The 25000-nt window shown below is 43.2% G+C and overlaps 1 protein-coding gene across 2 annotated transcripts in view; it reads right to left on the bottom strand.

Moving 5' to 3' along the window:
• The window catches only part of mef2d (myocyte enhancer factor 2d), a gene marked incomplete at its 3' end in the record, with an annotated part of 137441 nt that overhangs the window by 92925 nt on the left and 19516 nt on the right, over positions 1–25000 (bottom strand). For both annotated transcript variants that reach the window (XM_083635406.1, XM_083635407.1), the window contains exon 2: positions 22436–22639. In XM_083635406.1, the coding sequence (XP_083491532.1) occupies positions 22436–22639 (204 nt within the window). The remainder of the gene's footprint in view (positions 1–22435; positions 22640–25000) is intronic.

Raw genomic sequence — 25000 nt, 5'->3', positions numbered from 1 at the left:
GACCTGTATGCAGAAGCTATACTATGTGGGGAGACATTTATTTTCTGTATCATTGTAAAGCAACAGCACAGTAAAGAGGATATTAATCTAATATGATGTCTGTAGTTCTTTATAGATCTAGCCTCTTAATTTTGCTCTCAAAGTGCACCAGATAGAAGCATTTTACTTTCAAATGAACACAATTTGTGTCCTCAAGGCCTGCGCCCACCAGCTGGCAGGCGTATTCACAGACATTTTCAACCAGGCCCCCTCCCTCCGACAAGTTCCCTCCTGCTTCAAAGCAGCGACAATCATCCCCATTCCCAAGCAGCAGAAAGTGACCAGCCTCAATGAATAGCCCTCATGCCCATAGCCAGCAAGTGCTTTGAAAAGCTGGTTATATCACAGATCCGCCCCACACTCCCCCCGGACCACGACCCGCTACAATTTGCATACCGCCCCAACAGGAGCACAGCGGATGCAGTAGCACACGTGCTCCACACCACCCTCTCCCACCTGGAGGGGAAGGACACCTATGTGAGAATGCTGTTTGTGGACTACAGCTCAGCATTCAACACCATAGTACCCTCCAGGCTGGTACGCAAGCTCAAGGATCTGGGACTAAACACAGCAATGTGTGACTGGATCCTGGATTTCCTGACAGATCGCCGCCAGGTGGTGAGAGTGGGCAACCTCACCTCCTCCCCACTGACCATCAGCATAGGAGCGCCCCAGGGGTGCGTCTCCAGCCCCTTCTGGTATGACCTCTACACCCACGACTGCGTGGCGACTCAATCTTCGAACACCATCGTGAAGTTTGCAGACGACACAGCAGTCGTGGGGCTGATCTCCAGGAGCGACGAGACGGCCTACAGAGAGGAGGTGGGGGGCCTGGAACAATGGTGCCAGGACAACCACCTCTCTCTGAACGTCTCCAAGACCAAGGAGATCATTGTATACTACAGGAGGGGGGGGCGCACACCCCCCAATCACCATCAACGGCACAGTGGTGGAAAGGGTGGACAGCTTCAAGTACCTGGGAGTCAACATCCACCAGGACCTGACATGGGCCGGTCACACCGCCACTGTTGTCAAAAAGGCCCAACAGCGACTACATGGACTCAGGCGCCTGAAGAAATTTGGGCTAAGGCCAGAAATCCTTAGGGACTTCTACAGAGGCACCATTGAAAGCCTGCTGACTGGCTGCTTCACCACCTGGTACGGGAACTGTACCACCATGGACTGTAGGGCGCTACGAAGAGTGAGGCGCGCGGCCCAGCACGTAACAGGATGTGAGCTGGCAGAACTGCAGGAACTATATAACCAGCGGTGCCTCAGGAGGTCCCTGAAGATCATCAAAGACACAAATCATCCCAACAACAGCCTGTTCTACCTGTTACCCTCAGGGAGGAGATACAGGGTCCCAAAAGCACGCACAAATCGCTTGAGGGACAGTTTCTTCCCGCAGGCCACGAGACTCCTTAACATACACAAATAGTGTAGTAGCTGTACTGTACCGTACTGTAGCTGCTACCATTATGTATGTCTAATGTTTAATTGTATGTTTAATTAGGTATATGCTATTTGCACCTGTACGTCAAATACGTCGAATTTAAAATGTTTAAGCACGTCTAAAGTGCGACATGTGCACCTATGTGCAGTGAATATGCCACTGTCTTATCACTCTACTGCCTTATTGCTTGTTGTGTCTCTTGTTGTTTTTGCACTCATATGCCCTGTTATATTTGTACTATGTTGTAAACGGAGTCCACAGCACAATAATTTAACACGTGATACTTAAAATAAAAATCTTGAATCTTGAATCTTGAATTTGCTAAACAGGGGGGCACAGTTCCCCCTGAACCCTCCACGCCGCGCTAAATTTACCTCGGTATTTCTCCAACCCTGGCTACGGGCCTGCACATCAGACCCAGTTACCGTTTCAGTGCAGGTTCAGTGCCATTCTTATTATTCTAATAAAAACTTTAATTCTAAACATTAAAGATGTGCCATCTTTAATTCCTTGGTTTGATGTATTTCCAGTTGAGACAGAATGTTGGGCTGGGACATACAGTAATACAGAAGTGTAAACAGAAAGAAAGACAACCGTTAGGGAGAGAAAGGAAGTTTCAATGGATGGGAGGGGCGGAGAGGCACGTTAAGAAAATCTCTGATGTTTTATTGGTTGTAATTTTTATTTACGCTTCGTGGTGCAGCATGAGGTCAGCAGATTCTCTGTTTTCCAACAGGGAGTTAATTTCATGGGGACTTAATTAAGGAACACTTCTCTGTATTCCAGAGTGGAAATTTAGCTAAATTACAATGTTATTTTAATTTTCACAGTTTCTTCACAATAGTGATGCCTCCACTGCCATGTGGATCCAGAGGAAACTCTACATGGGACGCCATGCGTCAGGGAGGGGAGGGGCATTACCCCACCATGCAGCTCTGACTGGGATTATTTATCCATGAGGTTAATGGAGCTGTGGTAGTGGTGCCTGGCTCTCAGGAGGCCAGTGGGAGTGGCTTGTTTAATTAGAGGAAGGCTGGAAACCTGTCAGCCAGAACATAGATCACCTGGGCCTGTGCTGAAGAAAGGGGAGTCATTCTGGATAGGTGCTGGCATTATTAATGAGGAGCTCATTAATAACACAAACACAAAATGATACTGTATTATGTCCCTTTAGATTAGAACAAACATTTCATTTTAAATGTATAGAGAACCCATACGTTAAATTACTCAAGCTCAGTCACCTATGAAGGACTCAGAGTACAACTGGTGCTCCTTTGTGTAAAAAGGAGCCAGTTGATGTGGTTCAGTATCTAGTAAGGATGCCACCTGGTCGCCTCCCCAGGGAGGTTTTCCAGGGATGTGCAGCTGGGAGGGGACCTACGGGGCAGGCCGAAAACCAGGTGGAGTGAGTACATATCCACGCTGGCCTGGGAATGCCTTGGTATCTCCCAGTCAGAGCTGGTTAATGTGGCCCGGAAACGACTTGAGATCCCCCAATCAGAGCTGGTTAATGTGGCCTGGGAATGCCTTGGGATTCCCCAGTCAGAGCTGGGTAATGTGGCCTGGGTTATATATGGGGTAGATATATATTAAAAACAAAATCACATAGAATTGTACTCTAAGTATTTTGTTTACGATCTGAAAACATTAGTTCTGCCTGTGTTGTTCCTACTTGGTGCTTATCTACAAACTGATGTACGATATACTGATGTATGATGTATGATAGTTCTGTCATCATTAGGTGAACAGAGAAAATGTGAATTGAACGTCTTTGATTAATACTGTGTGAAGGGCCACATATAGTATATTTTGAGAGACAAGCAGAGGGCCACTTAAGATCGGTCAAAGGGCCGCATCTGACCCCCAGGCCGGACTTTGGACATGCATGCACTAGGAACAAACCAAACTTTTTTAAGCTAGGCTAAGCAGATGCTTGTGTGGAAATGGAAATTAACACCAAAATGGGATGCAGATGTTGCTTTCGAAAATCCTGCTGCAGAAGGCATCATGATATTGAATGGGTCCTGAGAGGGCTGGACCAGAGTGACCTGGTCCAGGCCAGATTAAAGGTAAAGTCCCACTGATTGTCACACAATAGCCGTTTTCCCACATGCGCTTTTTACCGCTAAATGACCGGAAAGCGGTCTAATGCCTTCATGTGTGAAAGTTGTTTTCCGGTATAAGCGCGACCCGGTCATCGCAGACTTTTCACCAGTTTCGAGCCAGTCAGAAGAGCGGTATGCCGCGATAAGGGACACAAGTGTGAAACGGGTCCAGTCATTTGCCGGTCCTTCTCTCATGGGCGAGGTGTACACACGTTGCTTAACGTTCACTTCCAGCGTGCATCATCTAATCATTCGCGCACATCAAAGCAAACTACTTCCACATTTCGCTTCGTGCATTTGCGCTGCTTCATGTGTGAGCGTGCTCCCCCCCCCTCTCTCTGCTCGCACTCTGGCCAGTCCTTCAGTCCAGCCCGACAGGGACACAGACACCGAAAATGGCAAAGGCTTGTTCGAGTCTTGCAAGCCGCCCAACGCTTGTAAGCAGATGCATGAAGCGAAATTTGGAAGTATTTTGCTTACGTTGCTGACAGCGAAGGCAAGCCCGGACACATCAAACGAAGCCAGTCTGTAAAAAGTGCTTCAACGCGACGCAGGTGAACGGATAAACATCGAACCAGCCAGGCGATTTCTCTCAGACAGGGATCCCAACTTCTTCAAAGATTTCAGTTCAAAGACTGGTTAGCGAATGTGAAGGATACAACTTACATGCCATCTTAAGTCAAACGAGTGTGATTTATTGTGTGACAAGCGAACTTATTTCACCATCGGAGTTTTGCCGACCCCCAAAATAAGCTCCCCCCTCCCCCCAACATACAGGCTATTTGACGACTGAATTCACACATGCAGCGCTCAGGTGTGAAGGGAAATGTCCGATATTGACTTACAGGTAATTTTCCGGTACGCATGTGGGAAAACGGCTAATGTGTGAAATTTGTTCTCTGCATTTGACCCATCCCCTGGGGGAGCGGTGAGCGGCAGCGTGCGCCGCGCTCGGGAATCACATGGTGATTTAACCCCCCAATTCCAACCCTTTGATGCTGAGTGCCAAGCAGGGAGGCAAATGGGTCCCATTTTTATAGTCTTTGGTATGACTCGGCCGGGGATCGAACTCACGACCTCCCAGTCTCAGGGTGGACACTCAGACCACAAGGCCACTGAGCTGGTAGATTAGGGCCTGAGGACAGTGCAGGTGTTTGGGGGAAGGCTGCAGGGTTTCGTTGGCTCCAAGCAGCAGGATTAGCCGAGAAGCAGGGGACATAAGTATTGGATAAGCAGGAAGGTACACAGCTGATTGAATGTCCTGTCCATTTGTGTTATTTCATAGTTTTCATAGCTTTTGTATTCTAAAGTGTGTGTCCAAACTGTGTACATTTCCGAAAAGGCCTTTTGCTTGTTTTGGGCAGTCACAGCGGTTACGTATCGTTTTTGTCCAAAGTGTTGTGGTTGTATGGTGACTAATTGGAGTCAGTTACTTAGTGGGGTGGGGGCTTGTAAAGTGGCGTTCTGCGGTGCGGGGTGCGTGAGGCTCCCCTCGCCGCAGTCCGGGACCCCTGCTGAGGTCCTCCTACCTTCAGCTATTTAAGGAAGAGGGCATCCCCCCCCTCTACCCAGCTTCCTCTCTCTCCTCCGTCACTTTCTCTCTTTGGCTGTTCAGCCCGTCTTTTAGTGCTTGCTCCCTCGCTCGCCCTTCCTCGATCGCTCACTCTCTTCCTTCCCTCGCCCTGATTGGGATCTGCAGTCAAGCGGATTAACACATTCTGGCAGGAGAAGCAAGCTGCCCACACACACACACACACACACACACACACACACACACACACACACACACACACACAGCAGAGGGTGTGTGTGTGTGTGTGTGTGTGTGTGTGTACTGCATATGCATCTCCTCTCAGCCTTGCACTCGAGTGAAGGAATGTCTAACTGTGTGAGAAGTACTGAGTGTGCTCGGACACACACACACGTGCGCGCCATTATAGCTATTTTAGTGAGGACAATTGACATCATAATTGACATAATGCATTCCCTATAGCCCCTAACCTTAACTTTAAAGTTAACCCCTAACCCTAACTTTAACCATCACAACTAAATGCCTACTCCTTACCCTAACCTAAACCCAAACTTAACCCTTAAATCCAAGTCTTAACCTTCAAAAAGCACTTTGAAGGTGTGTAAAAAAAAGTGAGGACCGGCCAAAATGTCCTCACTTTCCAAAAATGTCCTCACTTGCAAGGTATAAAACTCAAACTGGTCCTCACAAAGATAGCTATACAAGAAAGCGCGCACACACACACACACACACACACACACACACACACACACACACACACACACACACACACACACACACACACACACACACACACACACACACACACACACACACACACAGACACCCACACACACACCTCGGTGTGGATTTAAGTGCTTCCGAGCACACAGGGACACGGCTGTGTGCCTGTCCTCTATGCCGGGTTACATACAGTGAGCATAACACGTGTGTGTGTGTGTGTGTGTGTGTGTGTGTGTGTGTGTGTGTGTGTGTGTGTGTGTGTGTGTGTGTGTGTGTGTGTGTGTGTGTGTGTGTATCCACACTTCATAATTTATACTCAGAAGCACTTGCTTGGAGAGACTCGCGGAGGCAGAGCGGCAAATGGGCACATTCTGTGACTATCCCATTATCCTCTCTCCTCTCTCTCCTGCTCTGTCTCTCCCTCTCTCTCTCTCTCTCTCTCTCTCTCCAGCTGTCTCTCCCTTTCTCTCCTGCTCTGTCTCTCCCTCTCTCTCTCTCTCTCTCTCTCTCCAGCTGTCTCTCCCTTTCTCTCCTGCTCTGTCTCTCTCTCTCTCTCTCTCTCTCCCTCTCTCCAGCTGTCTCTCCCTTTCTCTCCTGCTCTGTCTCTCCCTCTCTCCCACTCTCTCTCTCTCTCCAGCTGTCTCTCCCTTTCTCTCCTGCTCTGTCTCTCCCTCTCTCTCTCTCTCTCCCTCTCTCCAGCTGTCTCTCCCTTTCTCTCCTGCTCTGTCTCTCCCTCTCTCCCACTCTCTCTCTCCCTGTCTCCAGCTGTCTCTCCCTTTCTCTCCTGCTCTGTCTCTCCCTCTCTCTCTCTCTCTCTCCAGCTGTCTCTCCCTTTCTCTCTCCCACTCTCTCTCCACTCGGTACATCTCAGTTCTGTCCTAGCCCAGCAGTGTTCCATCATGTGCCATCATGCAGGTTTTCATCCCAACCAAACAGTAGCAGCGATTTAACTGATTGCTTCCTCCGTTGTCCATAAATGACTCGTAGATAAACCCATAATAATGTATTTTCAAGTTCCGTCACTTAATGATTGTGTACTGTCATTTGAGGATATTGAAGTGTTTGTTACATTGTCAATTCCCCTGAAAGTCCCCATGTGACAAACTCTTCTGTTACGCCTGACCAATCACAGCGTTGGAATGTGCAACAACATGCACCATGTGACCAAAACAAAAGATGCAGGAGCAGGCAGAGAAACTTGATAGACTTAAAGTAACAATATGTCGTATATTTACTGTACTGTCATAAAATGACCATGATATGATTTATGATTTGAATGGAGTAAATAAGGGGGGAATAAGAGTGAGACAGCAGGAGTAAAAGGAGAAAGCAAGACGTTCTAAAGGTTGAGACACTCATGATGACTGAGTGTTCTATGTGCTTACATACTCGAAATGTTTTTATAAATAGTGAAGTTGATCCTATGTATGGATTTCCTTCCATCAAGGCAAAGGGTGGCTACTTTAAAAGATCTCAAATATAAGATAGTTTTGATTGAACACTTTTTTGGTCACTGCATAATTCCATTTGTGTTTTATTTGATCATTTTGATGTCTTTATACTTCTAAAATGTGGCAAACAGTAAAGATAAAGAAAAATGTGTACAATAAGACAACTACATTTTCTGAAATAACCGTGAATAATAACCGGTGTTTGGCAGCACATCTGGAGAAGGGGACAGCCGAGGACAAACGCTGGAGAAACTTGCTGAATGCCACCTGGCCTAACGTGGGTGGAGTGGAGGGTGTATGTGTGTGTGTGTGTGTGTGTGTGTGTGTGTGTGTGTGTGTGTGCGTGTGTGTGTGTGTGTTTGTGCATGTGTGTGTGCGTGTGTGATGGGGGAGGGGGCGGGTGTAGGAAGGTGGCATAGGATCACCAGGCCTGAATATTGTATGAAGCATGCTCACGGGCCACTGCAGAGCATGAGAGAGAGAGAGAGAGAGAGAGAGAGAGAGGGGTGGACCTATGCACAACATACACACACAAATGAACAGAGAGAGAGAGAGAGAGAGAGAGAGAGACATAGTGACACACTTGAAAACAAACACATGTACGCACACAAACAGGGCCAGTGGAGCTTGAGCTGATGTGGCCGGGGGCAGCCCAACACCCTGCCACGCAACGCACGCACGCACGCACGCACACACACACACACACACACACACACACACACACACACACACACACACACACACACACACACAGAAGAGCCATTTGCAGCTACAGAATAGAGCCTAGTAAAGGCTTACCTCTGATACTCAGAGAGAGAGAGGAAGGGTCGTGAGTATATCGGTAAAGACGATGGGATTTCAAGCAAGACGGCCCAACTTCAACTAGCGGTGGGCGACATGACGATCTTAGATCGTTAACGATTAGAATGGCTCCACAATCTGCCTTTACATACGTTAGAATCTTGCTACATGAAGTGCACATTCTGTCAGTTGCATTTCTATGTCTGAAAGATGACTCCAAAGCCCCCCCCCCCCACTCACAACACAGAGGAGGAGTTGGTTTGACTTGTCATGTGAACACAGACACACACACTTAACGTAGCAGGCTGGCATCTTTAGTTAAATAATAATAATAATTAGCCGCCGTCAGCGGCCAACGTCGCGTCGCCTCCACAGTTCAGGCTTAATTTTTCGGTTATCGCTGCCTGCTTGGTACTGTAGCTGACGAGAGACGTGCTGTTGGGTGATAGCAGTTCCCTCGCTGTGGTAAGAAACCCAGTCCAGTGATGCAGTAACGTTACCTTGACGAGCAGCAGCGCTTTGATGTTTGCATCATTTGCGCGTGGCTTGTTAATGCCGCCGCCTCTCTCATGTTGAGAATATTGAATGTTTCGAGACAACACAACCTGCATCTTGCTTGGTCTGGTCTGTCTTGGTCTGTTGCAGTTGCCCATGACATGATGTAGGCATGATGCAGCCTATTTCTCCATGAACCAAGCGGCTCGTCTGCCTGCCTCCATCACCGAGTTTATGGAACTGTGTCTGTCAGGCCACCACCAAACTAGTTTTCAGGTAACGTTATTCAGCGCGTGCCTGCTTGTTAACGTTATTATTTCTTGTGTTTCCCAAACGATGGCTCGGGACCCAATTTTCGTCGCGGACCCGCGGGGGGTGGGTCGCCAACTGGTCATCATGGCAACTCATTACAGTATGTTCTTTTGTGAGTTTGGGTCCCAGGGAGACACAACATTTATCTTTTGGGTCCCAAGATGAAAAAGTTTGAGAACCCCAAACATGAATTATTGTAAACTCAGCGTAAAAAATGAACGACATGAAAATATTTATGAAACAAATTTCAGTGCCTTTTCCCAAACTTTTTCTATAACATTTCCAGGGCCTGCGGGAATCGGCCTGGGAATTGTATTTTACATTTTTCATGACCGTACGAACCCTTAAATTAGTTTGGTTGTAGGCTACTGGTACTGTTCAGTAACTTGCAAAATAGTCTTAAAAACCAATATGAAAAAGAATTGTGATAAGATTGTGGATCGTGATCCTGCCTGAAAAAATCTTGATATGATATTTTTGCTATATCGCCCACCCCTAACTTCAACTCACTTCCTACATGGGTTTTGCCCATGGTTTTCCATGGACACGGCCCCTTAGGAGACTTTCGGCCGGTCTGAGTCTATTGTACGACGTGATAAAATTAGGAGACTTGCTGCTACCATTTGTTAGAATTGGCAGAGCCTCCGGTAACTAAGTCAAACAATACCTGCATTCAATCATTTTTGGTACACAGATCTAAAAAAAAAAGGGCTATTATGGTTTTGGCTCACGGGCAATTGTTCTTATATTTTTCTAACGTGTGATTGGTCCACTACCACAGCAGTTATAACCCATACAGTCTGTGGTGGTGAAGTGGAGCACGGTGTATGTGATAGAGTTCAACATGCAGAGATGCAACCAAAACGTTTAAGAGTATGGCTACAAAAAGGTATCAAATGAAGCACTCTACTATGTTATATATAGAAAAGTACGATAATTGGTTTTGGTATCACTTTAAGCATACTGGTATTGGATACCGAGCCCTAGCCCAGAGTGAGTGAATTAGGAGATTATGAGGAGGGAGAGAGAGAGACACCACTTTCATACCAGCGCTATGAAAGTGTTGACCAGTTGGTCCAGGGTTACTTGACCCATGTTAAACCCTTCTTTTATCAATTCACGCCAAGTCAGTCAACACGGGGTTAATCCCTGGTCAGGACCATTGCGATAGGACCCGGGTCACAACAACTCTGGAGAGATGCATAACAGTTAGCATAGGCTATTAAGCCTCACCCGACCGTGGTGCCAAGCCGGGTCGGGCAACCCGGGTTAACCCTTTCATAATCCAAAATCAACCTGGGAATAGTCTGACCCATTCCAAGTAAGATGCGAGTATAAGCTCTGCCATTGGTGCTGTCTGTGTCGGTGTGTTTTCAAAAATAGCCTACCCGTCGCTACATGAAACAACATGTGATATAGCAACCTACACGCTGAAAATGAAAATACTTTTACATATGTCTTTTACCATTTTATGTGACGTTTTCTTTTGCATTTGGTTTCACCAAAACAAGTTCCCCCAAAGCTATTTTGCAAAGACACCGTTTCTGGGCTCAGCACTGCAGAAATGCAAACAAGGCAGAGAGCCCCCACCCCCCCATATGATAGTAGGATGAGCCAGACTCTCCAGCGCTAAACAAAGTGTGGAGTAGGGCTGGGCAATAATTCAATATGATCATTTATCATCTTTCAGTGGAATCATATCGTGATGATATGAAGATATTTTAATATCGTGACACATTTCTGCTGTCAAGATTGATGATGACAAGTTTACTTTACTCAAATTAATTTTAATAAAAAAAATAATTCGATTATTTAACGTGAGTCTGTATACATGAACCATATTGATATTGAGAAAAAACGTTATGATTATCACGATTTCAACAATATTGCCCAGCCCTAGTGTGGAGATAGTCTGTACTGTACCTACGCTGAACCCACAAGTTTCATTTAGGTGTCCTTGTTAACAGGCAAAGCCGTTCGTGCCACGCTGATGCCTTGCCGAGGCCACGCTCACGCCACGCCGAAGCGATCGCTCAGGATTGACGCCGATTTTCCAAGCGTGAAGCCGCGCCGCCGCAGGCATGAAGACAGTGGGAGTTGTGGGCGGCTCCAAGGCGCGAGAGTAGAGAGTAGGCGCTGAGAGGAAAAGACAAGGCGTCTCGTGTGAACGGTAAGGCGTACGTTCAGCTTGTGCCTGCTTCAAGCTTCAGTTCTGCTTATATTCGGCGTCCTGTGTGAACTAGGGATGCAACGATTATTTTTTTTGATCCACGATTATAGTCTGAGAAAAAACCACGATTATCACGGTTTCACGATTATTGTTATGGACGTATAAAAATCACATGAGCATTCTCTAAATAGAGGTTTTATTGTATTTCCCCCACAATCTTAACAGTTGCTGCCTTCCGGAATACTAATGCACGATATGGATTTTTACAGCCGATAGTATAGGCCTACGCTAACCGATAAATATTCTCCTGGCCAATAACCGATACGTTAAACATACTATTGTTACTTTTTTCACATTTTTGTATTTAAAAAAATAAGTTCTTAACCTGTATTTTATGCACACCTGGGATTAAAAAAAGAAGAAAGGGCAGATGTAGTGAGCAAAGATGGATGATTTAATATTCCATGGCTCTGACCTAATCAAATCTAACTGACATCACTATTGTGAACATAAAACAAACAACATTTCTGATATAATATATATAATATATATATATATATAATACAAAAAATATTTTATTATTTTATAGAAGCGAAAGCCTATAGCTGCTTAGTCTGCAGAAAAAAACACAAAAGGCATAGTAACTTAGACTCTTATTGGCATGTTACTGGCAACTAAATGTGCCGTCTGAAATGAATTTTGCATTGGGGTCAGTTCTATTGAAGTGATGATGGGGCAGGCATGGAAAGCCTCACTATAAGCCATCATGTGTCGTTTCACTTTTTACTGGAAAATGCTCCCTCTGGATTAAAGAAAGGACACTCTGTGGTGTTGACTGGTGTTTGTTATGTAAATGTGCGCATTTGTTTTCCTTGTCTCAGTCAGATCATGACTGCCAAGCAGCTAGCTACGTTAGCTTCACGTTATTAGGCCTACATGTAACGTTAGCGGGTTGCTTTTGGAGTTGACACAAACCCTTGATGTTTCTTTTCGTGTAAAGCATGAGGTTCTCTATGGTTTAGGCCAGCGCTGGGAGCATGAAGTGCTTTAAATGCGGGGATGTTTGGTCACACAACGATCTTGAGGAACTATGTACGCTAGGCTATGGCCAGCTAGCTAACATTAGCCACAACAGCTAACGTTAACGTCAATGACTGTATGTTAACGCTAAACAAATCCGCTGCCTCTTCCCCACGTTTGGTTTAACGTAACACCAGCTCAGACTTTCCCCTAATCTCAGAAACCTTGCGGGACATGTATTGCAACATTTATGTTGGGCTGGCATCAGCCCAATCAGGCTAGGCTACAGACTGGCTACTACTGGGAGACATGGCAGCTGCCTGTGTTTGGTGCCTCCGCTAAATAGTCCGTGCGGAAACGAAGCGAGAGAGACAGGTTCCTCTCCTTCCAGCGCCGTCTGCGCCGCATGGGAGTTTAAACTGACGGACTGTTGTGAAACAAAACACTCGGTGTAGCGGACCCTCTGCGGTTATATAACCGTGACGTTTTAAATCGCGGTTAATAGTCAAACCGGTTAACCCCTGCATCCCTAGTGTGAACGAGGCTTTAGCTTCAGCCTTTAGTCTGACAGACAGACTGCTTCACCAACACTTCTCTCAGACTGTACTCATTACAGGATCATTCTACTCCCCCCCCCAAACAAACAAACAAACAAACAAACAACTCAGCTGTATTTGGATGTCTCTGCTGAACTGTAGCAGTTGGTTTAGATGTTTGTGTGCAGGAGAGACTAAAAAAGAAGAAAAAAATAAACAGTACAGGGACTATGCTTTAAAGTAGTGGCAGCTGGCAGGAGGGGGGGGGGGGGGGGGGGGTCAGGACCCTCGCTGGCGTTTATGAGAGGAATCAATGAATGTTTGCAGCCTCCAGGCTTCTATTAATGATTTCCTGAATAAAAACATCCTGAAAAGGGTTCAAAGAAAAAAAATCATCACTTGGTGTCAAAGTTTGCTATTCTGTGTGTTTGTTGCAGAGTTTGCTATTCTGTGTGTTTGCTGCAGAGATATGCATCCCTTTGATTTGTGGAGGTTGTGGATCAAAAACAGGTCAAGAACCAATCTCTGAAATGAATGTAACATTTTGGTGGAACATCTTGAGAGTTCTCGATTCTCAGTATTGATTATTGCTAATGGGCAAGGTCACTTCTTGCAATGTACAGACCCTGGCTCTCTCTCCTCTTGCTCCTTCCCCACCTCCTATACCCTCCAACATCTCCCATTCCCTCCCCACCCCATCACTCTCTCACATTCCCCCTGCTCTTCTCCCTTCTCCTGCTCTCTCCTCTGCTCTCTCATCATTTCTATATTTTCTATATTATCAATTGTTCAAATGTTATCTTTATTCTGTATATTCTTGTTACTGTTGTGTCAGCTAGAATTAGCTAGACATACTTTCTGTGAAGCCCTCTGAGTGAATTAGGGCTATATAAATAAACTTGACTTGACTTGACTTGACATAGAGGCGGGTGAAAGTTTTCATTCAAGAAGTTTTCATTCAAGTTTCAAGATTGAGGATTTCTATTATTGTCATTCTAATACTGTATGACAATGTGTTTGCAGCTTTGATGCATAACAAACTGACCACTAATAAACAAGTAATCTAAGCAAAGTGCATGTCAACTGAAGAGCACCTAATTTAAAAAAGATAAAAGTAGTTCATTTAAAATTGGGGGATTACTTAAGTAGAGTAGTAGAGGTTTTATTTTGAAACGCTGAAATTTTGTCAACTTTGCCTTTGAGTTTGAAATTTGATCTGGAATTCATTAGTAGACATTTCAAAAATACATGCACGAAACAATGTTTTTTTCTATAGGTGTTACGCTGACTCTGGATTTAAGTGGTGACCATCTCATTTTGGACTGAATGCTGACTTTGCTGTGTTTGTTTTTGTGGAAATGTGATTTTTAAAGTGAGTTTCGAACATGGAAACAAGAGTGTCTCCTGTTCAGTTCACTCACTGAATCATACCTAACATCTCCTGTTCAGTTCAGTCACTGAATCATACCTAACATCTCCTGTTCAGTTCACTCACTGAATCATACCTAACATCTCCTGTTCAGTTCACTCACTGAATCATACCTAACATCTCCTGTTCAGTTCAGTCACTGAATCATACCTAACATCTCCTGTTCAGTTCACTCACTGAATCATACCTAACATCTCCTGTTCAGTTCACTCACTGAATCATACCTAACATCTCCTGTTCAGTTCAGTCACTGAATCATACCTAACATATCCTGTTCAGTTCACTCACTGAATCATACCTAACATCTGTTCAGTTCACTCACTGAATCATACCTAACATCTCCTGTTCAGTTCACTCACTGAATCATACCTAACATCTCCTGTTCAGTTCACTCACTGAATCATAACATCTCCTGTTCAGTTCACTCACTGAATCATACCTAACATCTCCTGTTCAGTTCACTCACTGATTTATACCTAACATCTCCTGTTCAGTTCACTCACTGAATCATACCTAACATCTCCTGTTCAGTTCACTCACTGAATCATACCTAACATCTCCTGTTCAGTTCACTCACTGAATCATACCTAACATCTCCTGTTCAGTTCACTCACTGAATCATACCAAACATCTCCTGTTCAGTTCACTGACTGAATCATACCTAACATCTCCTGTTCAGTTCACTCACTGAATCATACCTAACATCTCCTGTTCAGTTCACTCACTGAATCATACCTAACATCTCCTGTTCAGTTCACTCACTGAATCAAACCTAACATCTCCTGTTCAGTTCAGTCACTGAATCATACCTAACAACTCCTGTTCAGTTCACTCACTGAATCATACCTAACATCTCCTGTTCAGTTCACACGCTGAATCATACCTAATATCTCCTGTTCAGTTCACTCACTGAATCAAACCTAACATCTCCTGTTCAGTTCACTCACTGAATCATACCTAACATCTCCTGTTCAGTTCACTCACTGAATCAAACCTAACATCTCCTGTTCAGTTCACTCACTGAATCATACCTAACATCTCCTGTCCAGTTCACTCACTGAATCATACCTAACATCTCCTGTTCAGTTCACTCACTGAATCATACCTAACATCTCCTGTTCAGTTCACTCACTGAATCATACCTAACATCTCCTGTTCAGTTCACTCACTGAATCATACCTAACATCTCCTGTTCAGTTCACTCACTGAATCATACCTAACATCTCCTGTTCAGTTCACTCACTGAATCATACCTAACATCTCCTGTTCAGTTCACTCACTGAATCAAACCTAACATCTCCTGTTCAGTTCACTCACTGAATCATACCTAACATCTCCTGTCCAGTTCAGTCACTGAATCATACCTAACAACTCCTGTTCAGTTCACTCACTGAATCATACCTAACATCTCCTGTTCAGTTCACTCACTGAATCAAACCTAACATCTCCTGTTCAGTTCACACGCTGAATCATACCTAACATCTCCTGTTCAGTTCACTCACTGAATCAAACCTAACATCTCCTGTTCAGTTCAGTCACTGAATCATACCTAACATCTCCTGTTCAGTTCAGTCACTGAATCATACCTAACATCTCCTGTTCAGTTCACTTACTGAATCATACCTAACATCTCCTGTTCAGTTCAGTCACTGAATCATACCTAACATCTCCTGTTCAGTTCACACGCTGAATCATACCTAACATCTCCTGTTCAGTTCACTCACTGAATCATACCTAACATCTCCTGTTCAGTTCACTCACTGAATCATACCTAACATCTCCTGTTCAGTTCACTCACTGAATCATACCTAACATCTCCTGTTCAGTTCACTCACTGAATCATACCTAACATCTCCTGTTCAGTTCACTCACTGAATCATACCTAACATCTCCTGTTCAGTTCACTCACTGAATCATACCTAACATCTCCTGTTCAGTTCAGTCACTGAATCATACCTAACAACTCCTGTTCAGTTCACTCACTGAATCATACCTAACATCTCCTGTTCAGTTCACACGCTGAATCATACCTAATATCTCCTGTTCAGTTCACTCACTGAATCAAACCTAACATCTCCTGTTCAGTTCACTCACTGAATCATACCTAACAACTCCTGTTCAGTTCACTTACTGAATCAAACCTAACAACTCCTGTTCAGTTCAGTCACTGAATCATACCTAACAACTCCTGTTCAGTTCACTTACTGAATCAAACCTAACATCTCCTGTTCAGTTCAGTCACTGAATCATACCTAACATCTCCTGTTCAGTTCAGTCACTGAATCAAACCTAACATCTCCTGTTCAGTTCACACACTGAATCATACCTAACATCTCCTGTTCAGTTCACTCACTGAATCATACCTAACATCTCCTGTTCAGTTCAGTCACTGAATCAAACCTAACATCTCCTGTTCAGTTCACACACTGAATCATACCTAACATCTCCTGTTCAGTTCACTCACTGAATCAAACCTAACATCTCCTGTTCAGTTCACTGACTGAATCATACCTAACATCTCCTGTTCAGTTCACACACTGAATCATACCTAACATCTCCTGTTCAGTTCACACACTGAATCATACCTAACATCTCCTGTTCAGTTCACTCACTGAATCATACCTAACATCTCCTGTTCAGTTCAGTCACTGAATCAAACCTAACATCTCCTGTTCAGTTCACTGACTGAATCATACCTAACATCTTCTGTTCAGTTCACTCACTGAATCAAACCTAACATCTCCTGTTCAGTTCACTCACTGAATCAAACCTAACATCTCCTGTTCAGTTCACACGCTGAATCATACCTAACAACTCCTGTTCAGTTCACTCACTGAATCATACCTAACATCTCCTGTTCAGTTCACTCACTGAATCAAACCTAACATCTCCTGTTCAGTTCACTCACTGAATCAAACCTAACATCTCCTGTTCAGTTCACTCACTGAATCATACCTAACATCTCCTGTTCAGTTCACTCACTGAATCATACCTAACATCTCCTGTTCAGTTCACACGCTGAATCATACCTAACATCTCCTGTTCAGTTCACTCACTGAATCATACCTAATATCTCCTGTTCAGTTCACTCACTGAATCATACCTAACATCTCCTGTTCAGTTCACTCACTGAATCAAACCTAACATCTCCTGTTCAGTTCACACACTGAATCATACCTAACATCTCCTGTTCAGTTCACTCACTGAATCATACCTAACAACTCCTGTTCAGTTCACTCACTGAATCATACCTAACATCTCCTGTTCAGTTCACTCACTGAATCATACCTAACATCTCCTGTTCAGTTCACTCACTGAATCATACCTAACATCTCCTGTTCAGTTCACTCACTGAATCATACCTAACATCTCCTGTTCAGTTCACTCACTGAATCATACCTAACAACTCCTGTTCAGTTCAGTCACTGAATCATACCTAACATCTCCTGTTCAGTTCACTCACTGAATCATACCTAACATCTCCTGTTCAGTTCACTCACTGAATCATACCTAACATCTCCTGTTCAGTTCACTCACTGAATCATACCTAACATCTCCTGTTCAGTTCACTCACTGAATCATACCTAACATCTCCTGTTCAGTTCACTCACTGAATCATACCTAACATCTCCTGTTCAGTTCACACACTGAATCATACCTAACATCTCCTGTCCAGTTCACTCACTGAATCATACTTAACATCTCCTGTTCAGTTCACTCACTGAATCATACCTAACAACTCCTGTTCAGTTCACTCACTGAATCATACCTAACATCTCCTGTTCAGTTCACTCACTGAATCATACCTAACATCTCCTGTTCAGTTCACTCACTGAATCATACCTAACATCTCCTGTTCAGTTCACTCACTGAATCAAACCTAACATCTCCTGTTCAGTTCACTGACTGAATCATACCTAACATCTCCTGTTCAGTTCACTGACTGAATCATACCTAACATCTCCTGTTCAGTTCACTCACTGAATCATACCTAACATCTCCTGTTCAGTTCACACACTGAATCATACCTAACAACTCCTGTTCAGTTCACTCACTGAATCATACTTAACATCTCCTGTTCAGTTCACTCACTGAATCAAACCTAACATCTCCTGTTCAGTTCAGTCACTGAATCATACCTAACATCTCCTGTTCAGTTCACACGCTGAATCATACCTAACAACTCCTGTTCAGTTCACACGCTGAATCATACCTAACAACTCCTGTTCAGTTCACTCACTGAATCATACCTACAGTAACATCTCCTGTTCAGTTCACTCACTGAATCATACCTAACATCTCCTGTTCAGTTCACTCACTGAATCATACCTAACATCTCCTGTTCAGTTCACTCACTGAATCATACCTAACATCTCCTGTTCAGTTCACTCACTGAATCATACTTAACATCTCCTGTTCAGTTCACTCACTGAATCATACCTAACATCTCCTGTTCAGTTCACTCACTGAATCATACCTAACATCTCCTGTTCAGTTCACTCACTGAATCATACTTAACATCTCCTGTTCAGTTCACTCACTGAATCATACCTAACATCTCCTGTTCAGTTCACTTACTGAATCATAACATCTCCTGTTCAGTTCACTCACTGAATCATACCTAACATCTCCTGTTCAGTTCACTCACTGAATCATACCTAACATCTCCTGTTCAGTTCACTCACTGAATCATACTTAACATCTCCTGTTCAGTTCACTCACTGAATCATACTTAACATCTCCTGTTCAGTTCACTCACTGAATCATACTTAACATCTCCTGTTCAGTTCACTCACTGAATCATACCTAACATCTCCTGTTCAGTTCACTCACTGAATCATACTTAACATCTCCTGTTCAGTTCACTCACTGAATCATACTTAACATCTCCTGTTCAGTTCACTCACTGAATCAAACCTAACATCTCCTGTTCAGTTCACACACTGAATCATAACATCTCCTGTTCAGTTCACTCACTGAATCAAACCTAACATCTCCTGTTCAGTTCACACACTGAATCATAACATCTCCTGTTCAGTTCACTCACTGAATCATACCTAACATCTCCTGTTCAGTTCATGAGTGGGCCATTATGTAGAGAAGGGTCAGCAAGGCTGTGTTCACTCAGCGCCTCCTGCAAAGATTTCTCCCACAGGAGAAGGGAAAATGGAATATGTCCCAAAGGATGTCCTCACACCTTCTCTTCTAACCTCCTAACTAACCTCTCTCCTAGTAAGATGCTAATGAAGACTGGGGTTGTGTCTGATTCTCAATTGAACAATCTAGGTGGCATTTCGAGGTAGGAAGTTGTAATTAGGCTGTCTGAAACCAGTTTGATACATAAGTTCACTGAATTTCAACCTTTCTAGTTACCTGGTTTTGGCCAATTTTCGAGGAAGCATACAATGGTACCTCTGGTGGGTTACGATATCCCATAATACCTTGCGACCCTTCCAATCGACGAAGAAGAATGAAGCGAGCCCGAGTGAGCCCCTAATGGCGGTGCCCACACAGAAAAAAGTGAAACAACGTTGGTTAAATAACAAACATCTGTCACTTTCTTTTTGTTTTTATTCTAAAATAGTCAATAACGTCAACCTTTACTTAATTTTAGTGCAGTCAGATGTTTGTACAGTGTCAGGAAAGTCACTTTTGAACAATAGTAGGAAGCATCTTACCTGACTGTGTTCTGGACAGCAGCCGGCTAGTTAGGTTACTAATATAACTAACGTTAGAGGACTCACTCAGGATGATAGCAGCATTGCAGACCTTCAAGTGTAAGTGGAGTTTGTTTTAACCGTGCTTTATTAAATGATAAGCTGTCATTACTTCCCATTTGTTGATAATGTAACGTTTTTGTTAGCTGGGTTTTACGCTTTTAATTTGAAGGCAGAAAGGGGAAATGGTGTGATAGTAGGGCTGTGAATCTTCACTGGCCTCACGATTCGATTACGATTCAGAGGGCTACGATTCGATTCGATAACGATTATCGATGCATCTCGATGCATCTTAAATCGATGCATCATTTTTTTTCCCCAATACATGTTTTATTTTTTCTCACTTTCTTTTTTCTCACTGTGTGGCTACTTTTAAAGTAAAAGTGCATTTAGAATTGAATTGTATTATGATCCATAATTCAAATAAACAACTGCATGTACTTCCATTATATTTTATTTGATATATATATATATATATATATATATATATATATATATATATATATATATATATATATATATATATTTTAATAATCGATTTTTGACATTTGTGAATCGATGCAGAATCGTGCAGGTCCGCATCGCGATGCATCTTATAATCGATTATTTTTGACACCCCTATGTGATAGTAGATTGAATTTACACTGGTCTATCAATTGTATCAGTTCACACATTTCCCTTTCTTGCCTTCAAATTAAAAGTGTAAAAACAGCTAACGAAACGTTAGCCTGTCTGGATTATAAAAGTAAGTATAACGTTAGAGAAAATAGCCATCAGCCATGCCATTTTATACTAATTTATTGCCAAATGCTTTGGGATTCAACTTACCGTAATCAAGCTTGGTCAGAAAAGGTCTGTCTATTCAATGGAAACAGCACCAGTGCAACCTGTCGCATGCAATGCTACTTAGCATGAGGACGTCTGAAAAAAGTTATTTTTCATCAAACTATATTAAAATGCTACCTAATTAATCAAGTATCTAGTTAGGTACCTAGATGATAGCAGCTCACTTGAGTTACAGACAGACCCTGGTACTTTTTAAATCAGCCTCATCGCGAGGCGCCTCCTTTATCTGGTGGCCATTTTGGGCCCAGGTGGTTTCCAATGGGTCCCAGTCTTGTTCCTCTGGCTTGTTGTTGTTGGTTGTTTGAAAGCTCCCTGGTTATTTATTGGTGGGGCCGTTGCCAGAAGGGGGGTGGGTGGGTTAGGCCCAGCTGTCTCTACCTCTGCCCTCCTTACATGCTACTGGGCACGAGGCCAGAGTGTGTCCATGAACACACAAGACCACACTACTGTAGTGACTACTAGACTTGACTGTACTACCAAAAAAGCAACAACAAAACAACAAAAAGAGAGAGAAAACAAACAACTTTTTTTGGGGTGACTCTGGAAGCAATTAGCCTCAAGTAAACCAGACTGACCTGAATAGACCCTTCTCACAGGGGCTATTTTGTGTCGAAAAGACAGGGTAAACAAGTGCAAGCAAAACACTAATGAGGGTTTCAAACTTCCATAGAGACACTGCCTGAACTAGGCCACGCCCATCACGGGGGAAAGTGCTCCATTCACTCCCATACACCGGTGTAATTTTCCTTGAATTAAACATAGCTAAAAGCCATTGTGTGGTGGGCTGCACAGACAACAAATGTAAAAAATCACCAATTAAAGTTTTTTTGTACTCTCGAGCAAAACAAGGAAGCCATTGAGAATTGGCAAGAAGTGTGGATGTGGATCTAGCTGTCAAGGAAGTAAGTTGGAGTGTTCATCTTCCTTATAAATGATCTTTGTGTGCAACACGCGACCATGCACGTGACATAGGAGAACGCCAGGATTGGGGGGAAGTTTTTGTTTCCCCCAGTTTTGGGCGTGGTTTCTGAATGATGACAAGCTCTGCAGTGTGTCTATGATTGGAATTTGGAAACCCTCATTAGTGTTTTGTTTGCCCCTGTGTTTATTCTGCCTTTTCAACACAAAATGGCCCCTGTGAAAAGGGTCTATCGGATTACATTGGACTGGACAGGAGGACTGGACTGGTCTGTAACTCTGGTTTGGTGTAAACTGGACTAGACTGGCTGTACTGGTCTGGAGTACACTGGAATGGACTGGACCGAATGAAGCCGATAGAGACTGGATTACACTGGAAGCAATTAAGACTCAATTAAACCAGATCGACATGGATTGAATGAGATTGTTCACTGAATTTAGATTAGACAGTTTAGTTTAGACTGGACTGGGTTGATTACAGTGGTCTAATTAGGACTGGGATAGACTAATCAGATTAGTTTAGGCTTGACTTGATTTAACACTCCTTGATAGACTGGATTGGAGCTAATTTACATGTAGACTAGATGAGTCTGGCCTGGAATAGATTAGATTAGATTAGTTTTGATGAAACTTTCATGATTCCTGTGGGGGAAATTGGGTCGTTGCAACAGCAAGAAGTAATAGGATACATCAACAAAGAATAGGATATAAATATGAATAAAAGGAAATTGGGATTATAGAAATATAATCAACAGGCTATTCCAACACTTTCCAACACATAACACAGTCTTACATTTCATTCAACTTTTTGGGAGTCCAGGACACATTTCACATGACTCTGGGTTAGCCCCGCCCCGCCCCGCACTCCCCTCCCCATGCCACACATTACCTCGATGATGTCTGCGTTGGTGCGGCTCTCGTGCGGCTCGTTGTACTCGGTGTACTTGAGCAGAACCTTGTCCATGTCGGTGCTGGCGTACTGGAACAGCTTGTTGGAGTGGTTAAAGATGATCAGGGCGATCTCACAGTCACAGAGCACGCTCAGCTCGTACGCCTTCTTCATCAGACCAAACTTCCGCTTGGTGAACGTCACCTGGGGAGAATAGAGCAGTGTTAATTTTGTTGACTAAAACTAGACTAAAACAACCCCTTTTCACTGATGAAAACTAGATGTTTGTAATTTGTAAGTTATTGGTTTGCACAAAAGACTGGATGAGTCTGGCCTGGAAAATAAAAACAAGTTGTGATGACAAAAACTATGAGGAAATCTATTGACATTTTCGTCAACAAATAAAAGCTAGACTAAAATGTTAGGGAGGGACGAATTGGGAAGAGATCCAATCAGAAGAGAAGAAGTTAAACAGTTAAATCTGTGTCTGTATTGCATGTTCAAACCTTAAGTTAATACCATTCCATAATGACAGATGAATAGATCTTTACAATGAGTTTGGAAATTCCAGAGAAACATTTAAATAATGCATTACACTTTAACTAAGCCCGTTAGATTTTAGACAACAAACGTTGTTGCACACCTACCGTACACTTTGACTGTACACTCCCTAATATATTCATATTTAAAAATAGCCACTTTACTACATTGTATATAGCACAGTCACCACATGTATATAGCAGTCACTGTAAAAAGAATATTTTTTACAAAGTATTTTTTACAAAGTATTCTTGCCTTGACTATGTGTAACCTCCTTTCTCGTTTTTTATTTTTCTCTATATGTGTGTAATTGTGTACTCTGTGTGTACTTGAGAGCAAAGCTAACCGGAGCCCAATTCCTTGTATGTGTTTGCATACTTGGCCAATAAAGCTGATTCTGATTCTGAGATTTTAGATGACTAAATCTATCATAGATTTAGTCGACTAAAATCGTATGATATTTAGTCAAGTAAAACTACCGTAGACACCTTGGGACAGATTCCGTCTTTTGTAACATTTGCGTAGCGGCCATTTTGATATTTATTCTGCCCAACAGTCTGAAATTAGGCCAAAGTTATTTTTTGGTGTGTTTTACAAAAGTGTAACAGTCTTCCTCCTAGGGACACTTTCTGTCACCCTGCAGTCAAAATACTTACGCATTCCGTCTCCATTGACTTACATTAAAAAGTGCTATTTTATAACTCCCAGTCATTTTTCACAAAAGTCATGCATTTTATTTGTTTGTGCTCTCATCCTGGACAAAAGACATTGGAATTGTCAAAAAAAAATAGAATCTAAAAAAAATAAAGTTTGGTGAAAATTGCATGGCCTCAAAGTCATTTTCATTGTTTCCCCATTGGTTTCAATGTTAAATTTGATGATAAAATGAAAAAAATTTGGGGACCTCCAGCAAATTTAAAATATATATATATATATTTATCTGAAGTTACACATCTATCCTGGAGTCAAGGCTTCACACTACTGGTTTCTACTGTGTTTTCATATTTGCCCCATTTCAACCATGTATGGCACAGCAATCAATTTCAGGCAGTTTACATGAAATGTATGAATAATTGATCCCTATGCCGTAACTGTGGAAAATGGTGCAAACCTAAATTTTACACTGCATACTACAAATGTCAACCCATCACTGCAGGATGGATGGCTAAGGTCAAGCAATTTGTGATTTTTTGCTAAAATCCCTAGGAGTGCAAAAATGTCACTTTTTTACTTTTTGGCTCAAATCATAAAAAAAAGTGCAGATTTTGGACTCCTAGCCATTTTTCAAAAAAAAAATCGTGAATTTGGGAAGTTAGGGGTCCTATCCTGATAGGGGTCCTATGCTGAAGGGAAGGCTTTGAATTTCAAATGTTCAGAGTGTTAGGCCCCTATTCTCCCGCAGGCCTTCAGCGCTAAAACGGGCCTTAAACGCAAAAAAACGTGCCTTGCACCTGTCTCGGGAAGATATCAACATGGCTTTAGGCTGGCAAATGCGCTTTACGCTGAATGGGCGTGGCGCACTCCCTGAATGGGCGAGAATGGGCGTTTTGGCCTTAAATGCCGGCCTAATGATATCTTCCCACATGGCGTAAATTTAGCGCTTTGCGCTTTTGAAAACCAGGCCTATTCAGTGCGCCAGTTGAGCGGGGCGCTCCTCTGCCTCTCCCCTGTCACCCTTCTCTGTCTCTCTCCGAAACCAGGCCTATTCAGTGCACCATATTCAGTGCGCCAGTTGCAAGGAGTGCTCCTCTGCCTCTTCTCTGTCACCCTTCTCTGTCTCTCTCTGACTCCCTCGCTCAGACAGACACAACACACGTCCCATAGGAAAAAGAAGTTGCCTGCCTGTGAAATGTCCCAGCATGCATTGTGCTACTCTATTTCACTACTAAATAGCAACCAAATGAGCCGAAATAGATATAAAGGTAGATCTAAATAATGTGTGATGGTAACACAACCTGCAATTGTAGAACATTTCAATATTGGACCAAATAAAACATCGAAATGAAAACACCACCCTATGTGAAA

Source organism: Poromitra crassiceps (assembly GCF_964638095.1).
Source record: "Poromitra crassiceps genome assembly, chromosome: 1".
NCBI classification, from domain to species: Eukaryota; Metazoa; Chordata; class Actinopteri; order Beryciformes; family Melamphaidae; genus Poromitra; species Poromitra crassiceps.
Note: the sequence above shows the minus strand (reverse complement) of the source record. Positions and strands in the feature narration are given on the sequence as shown.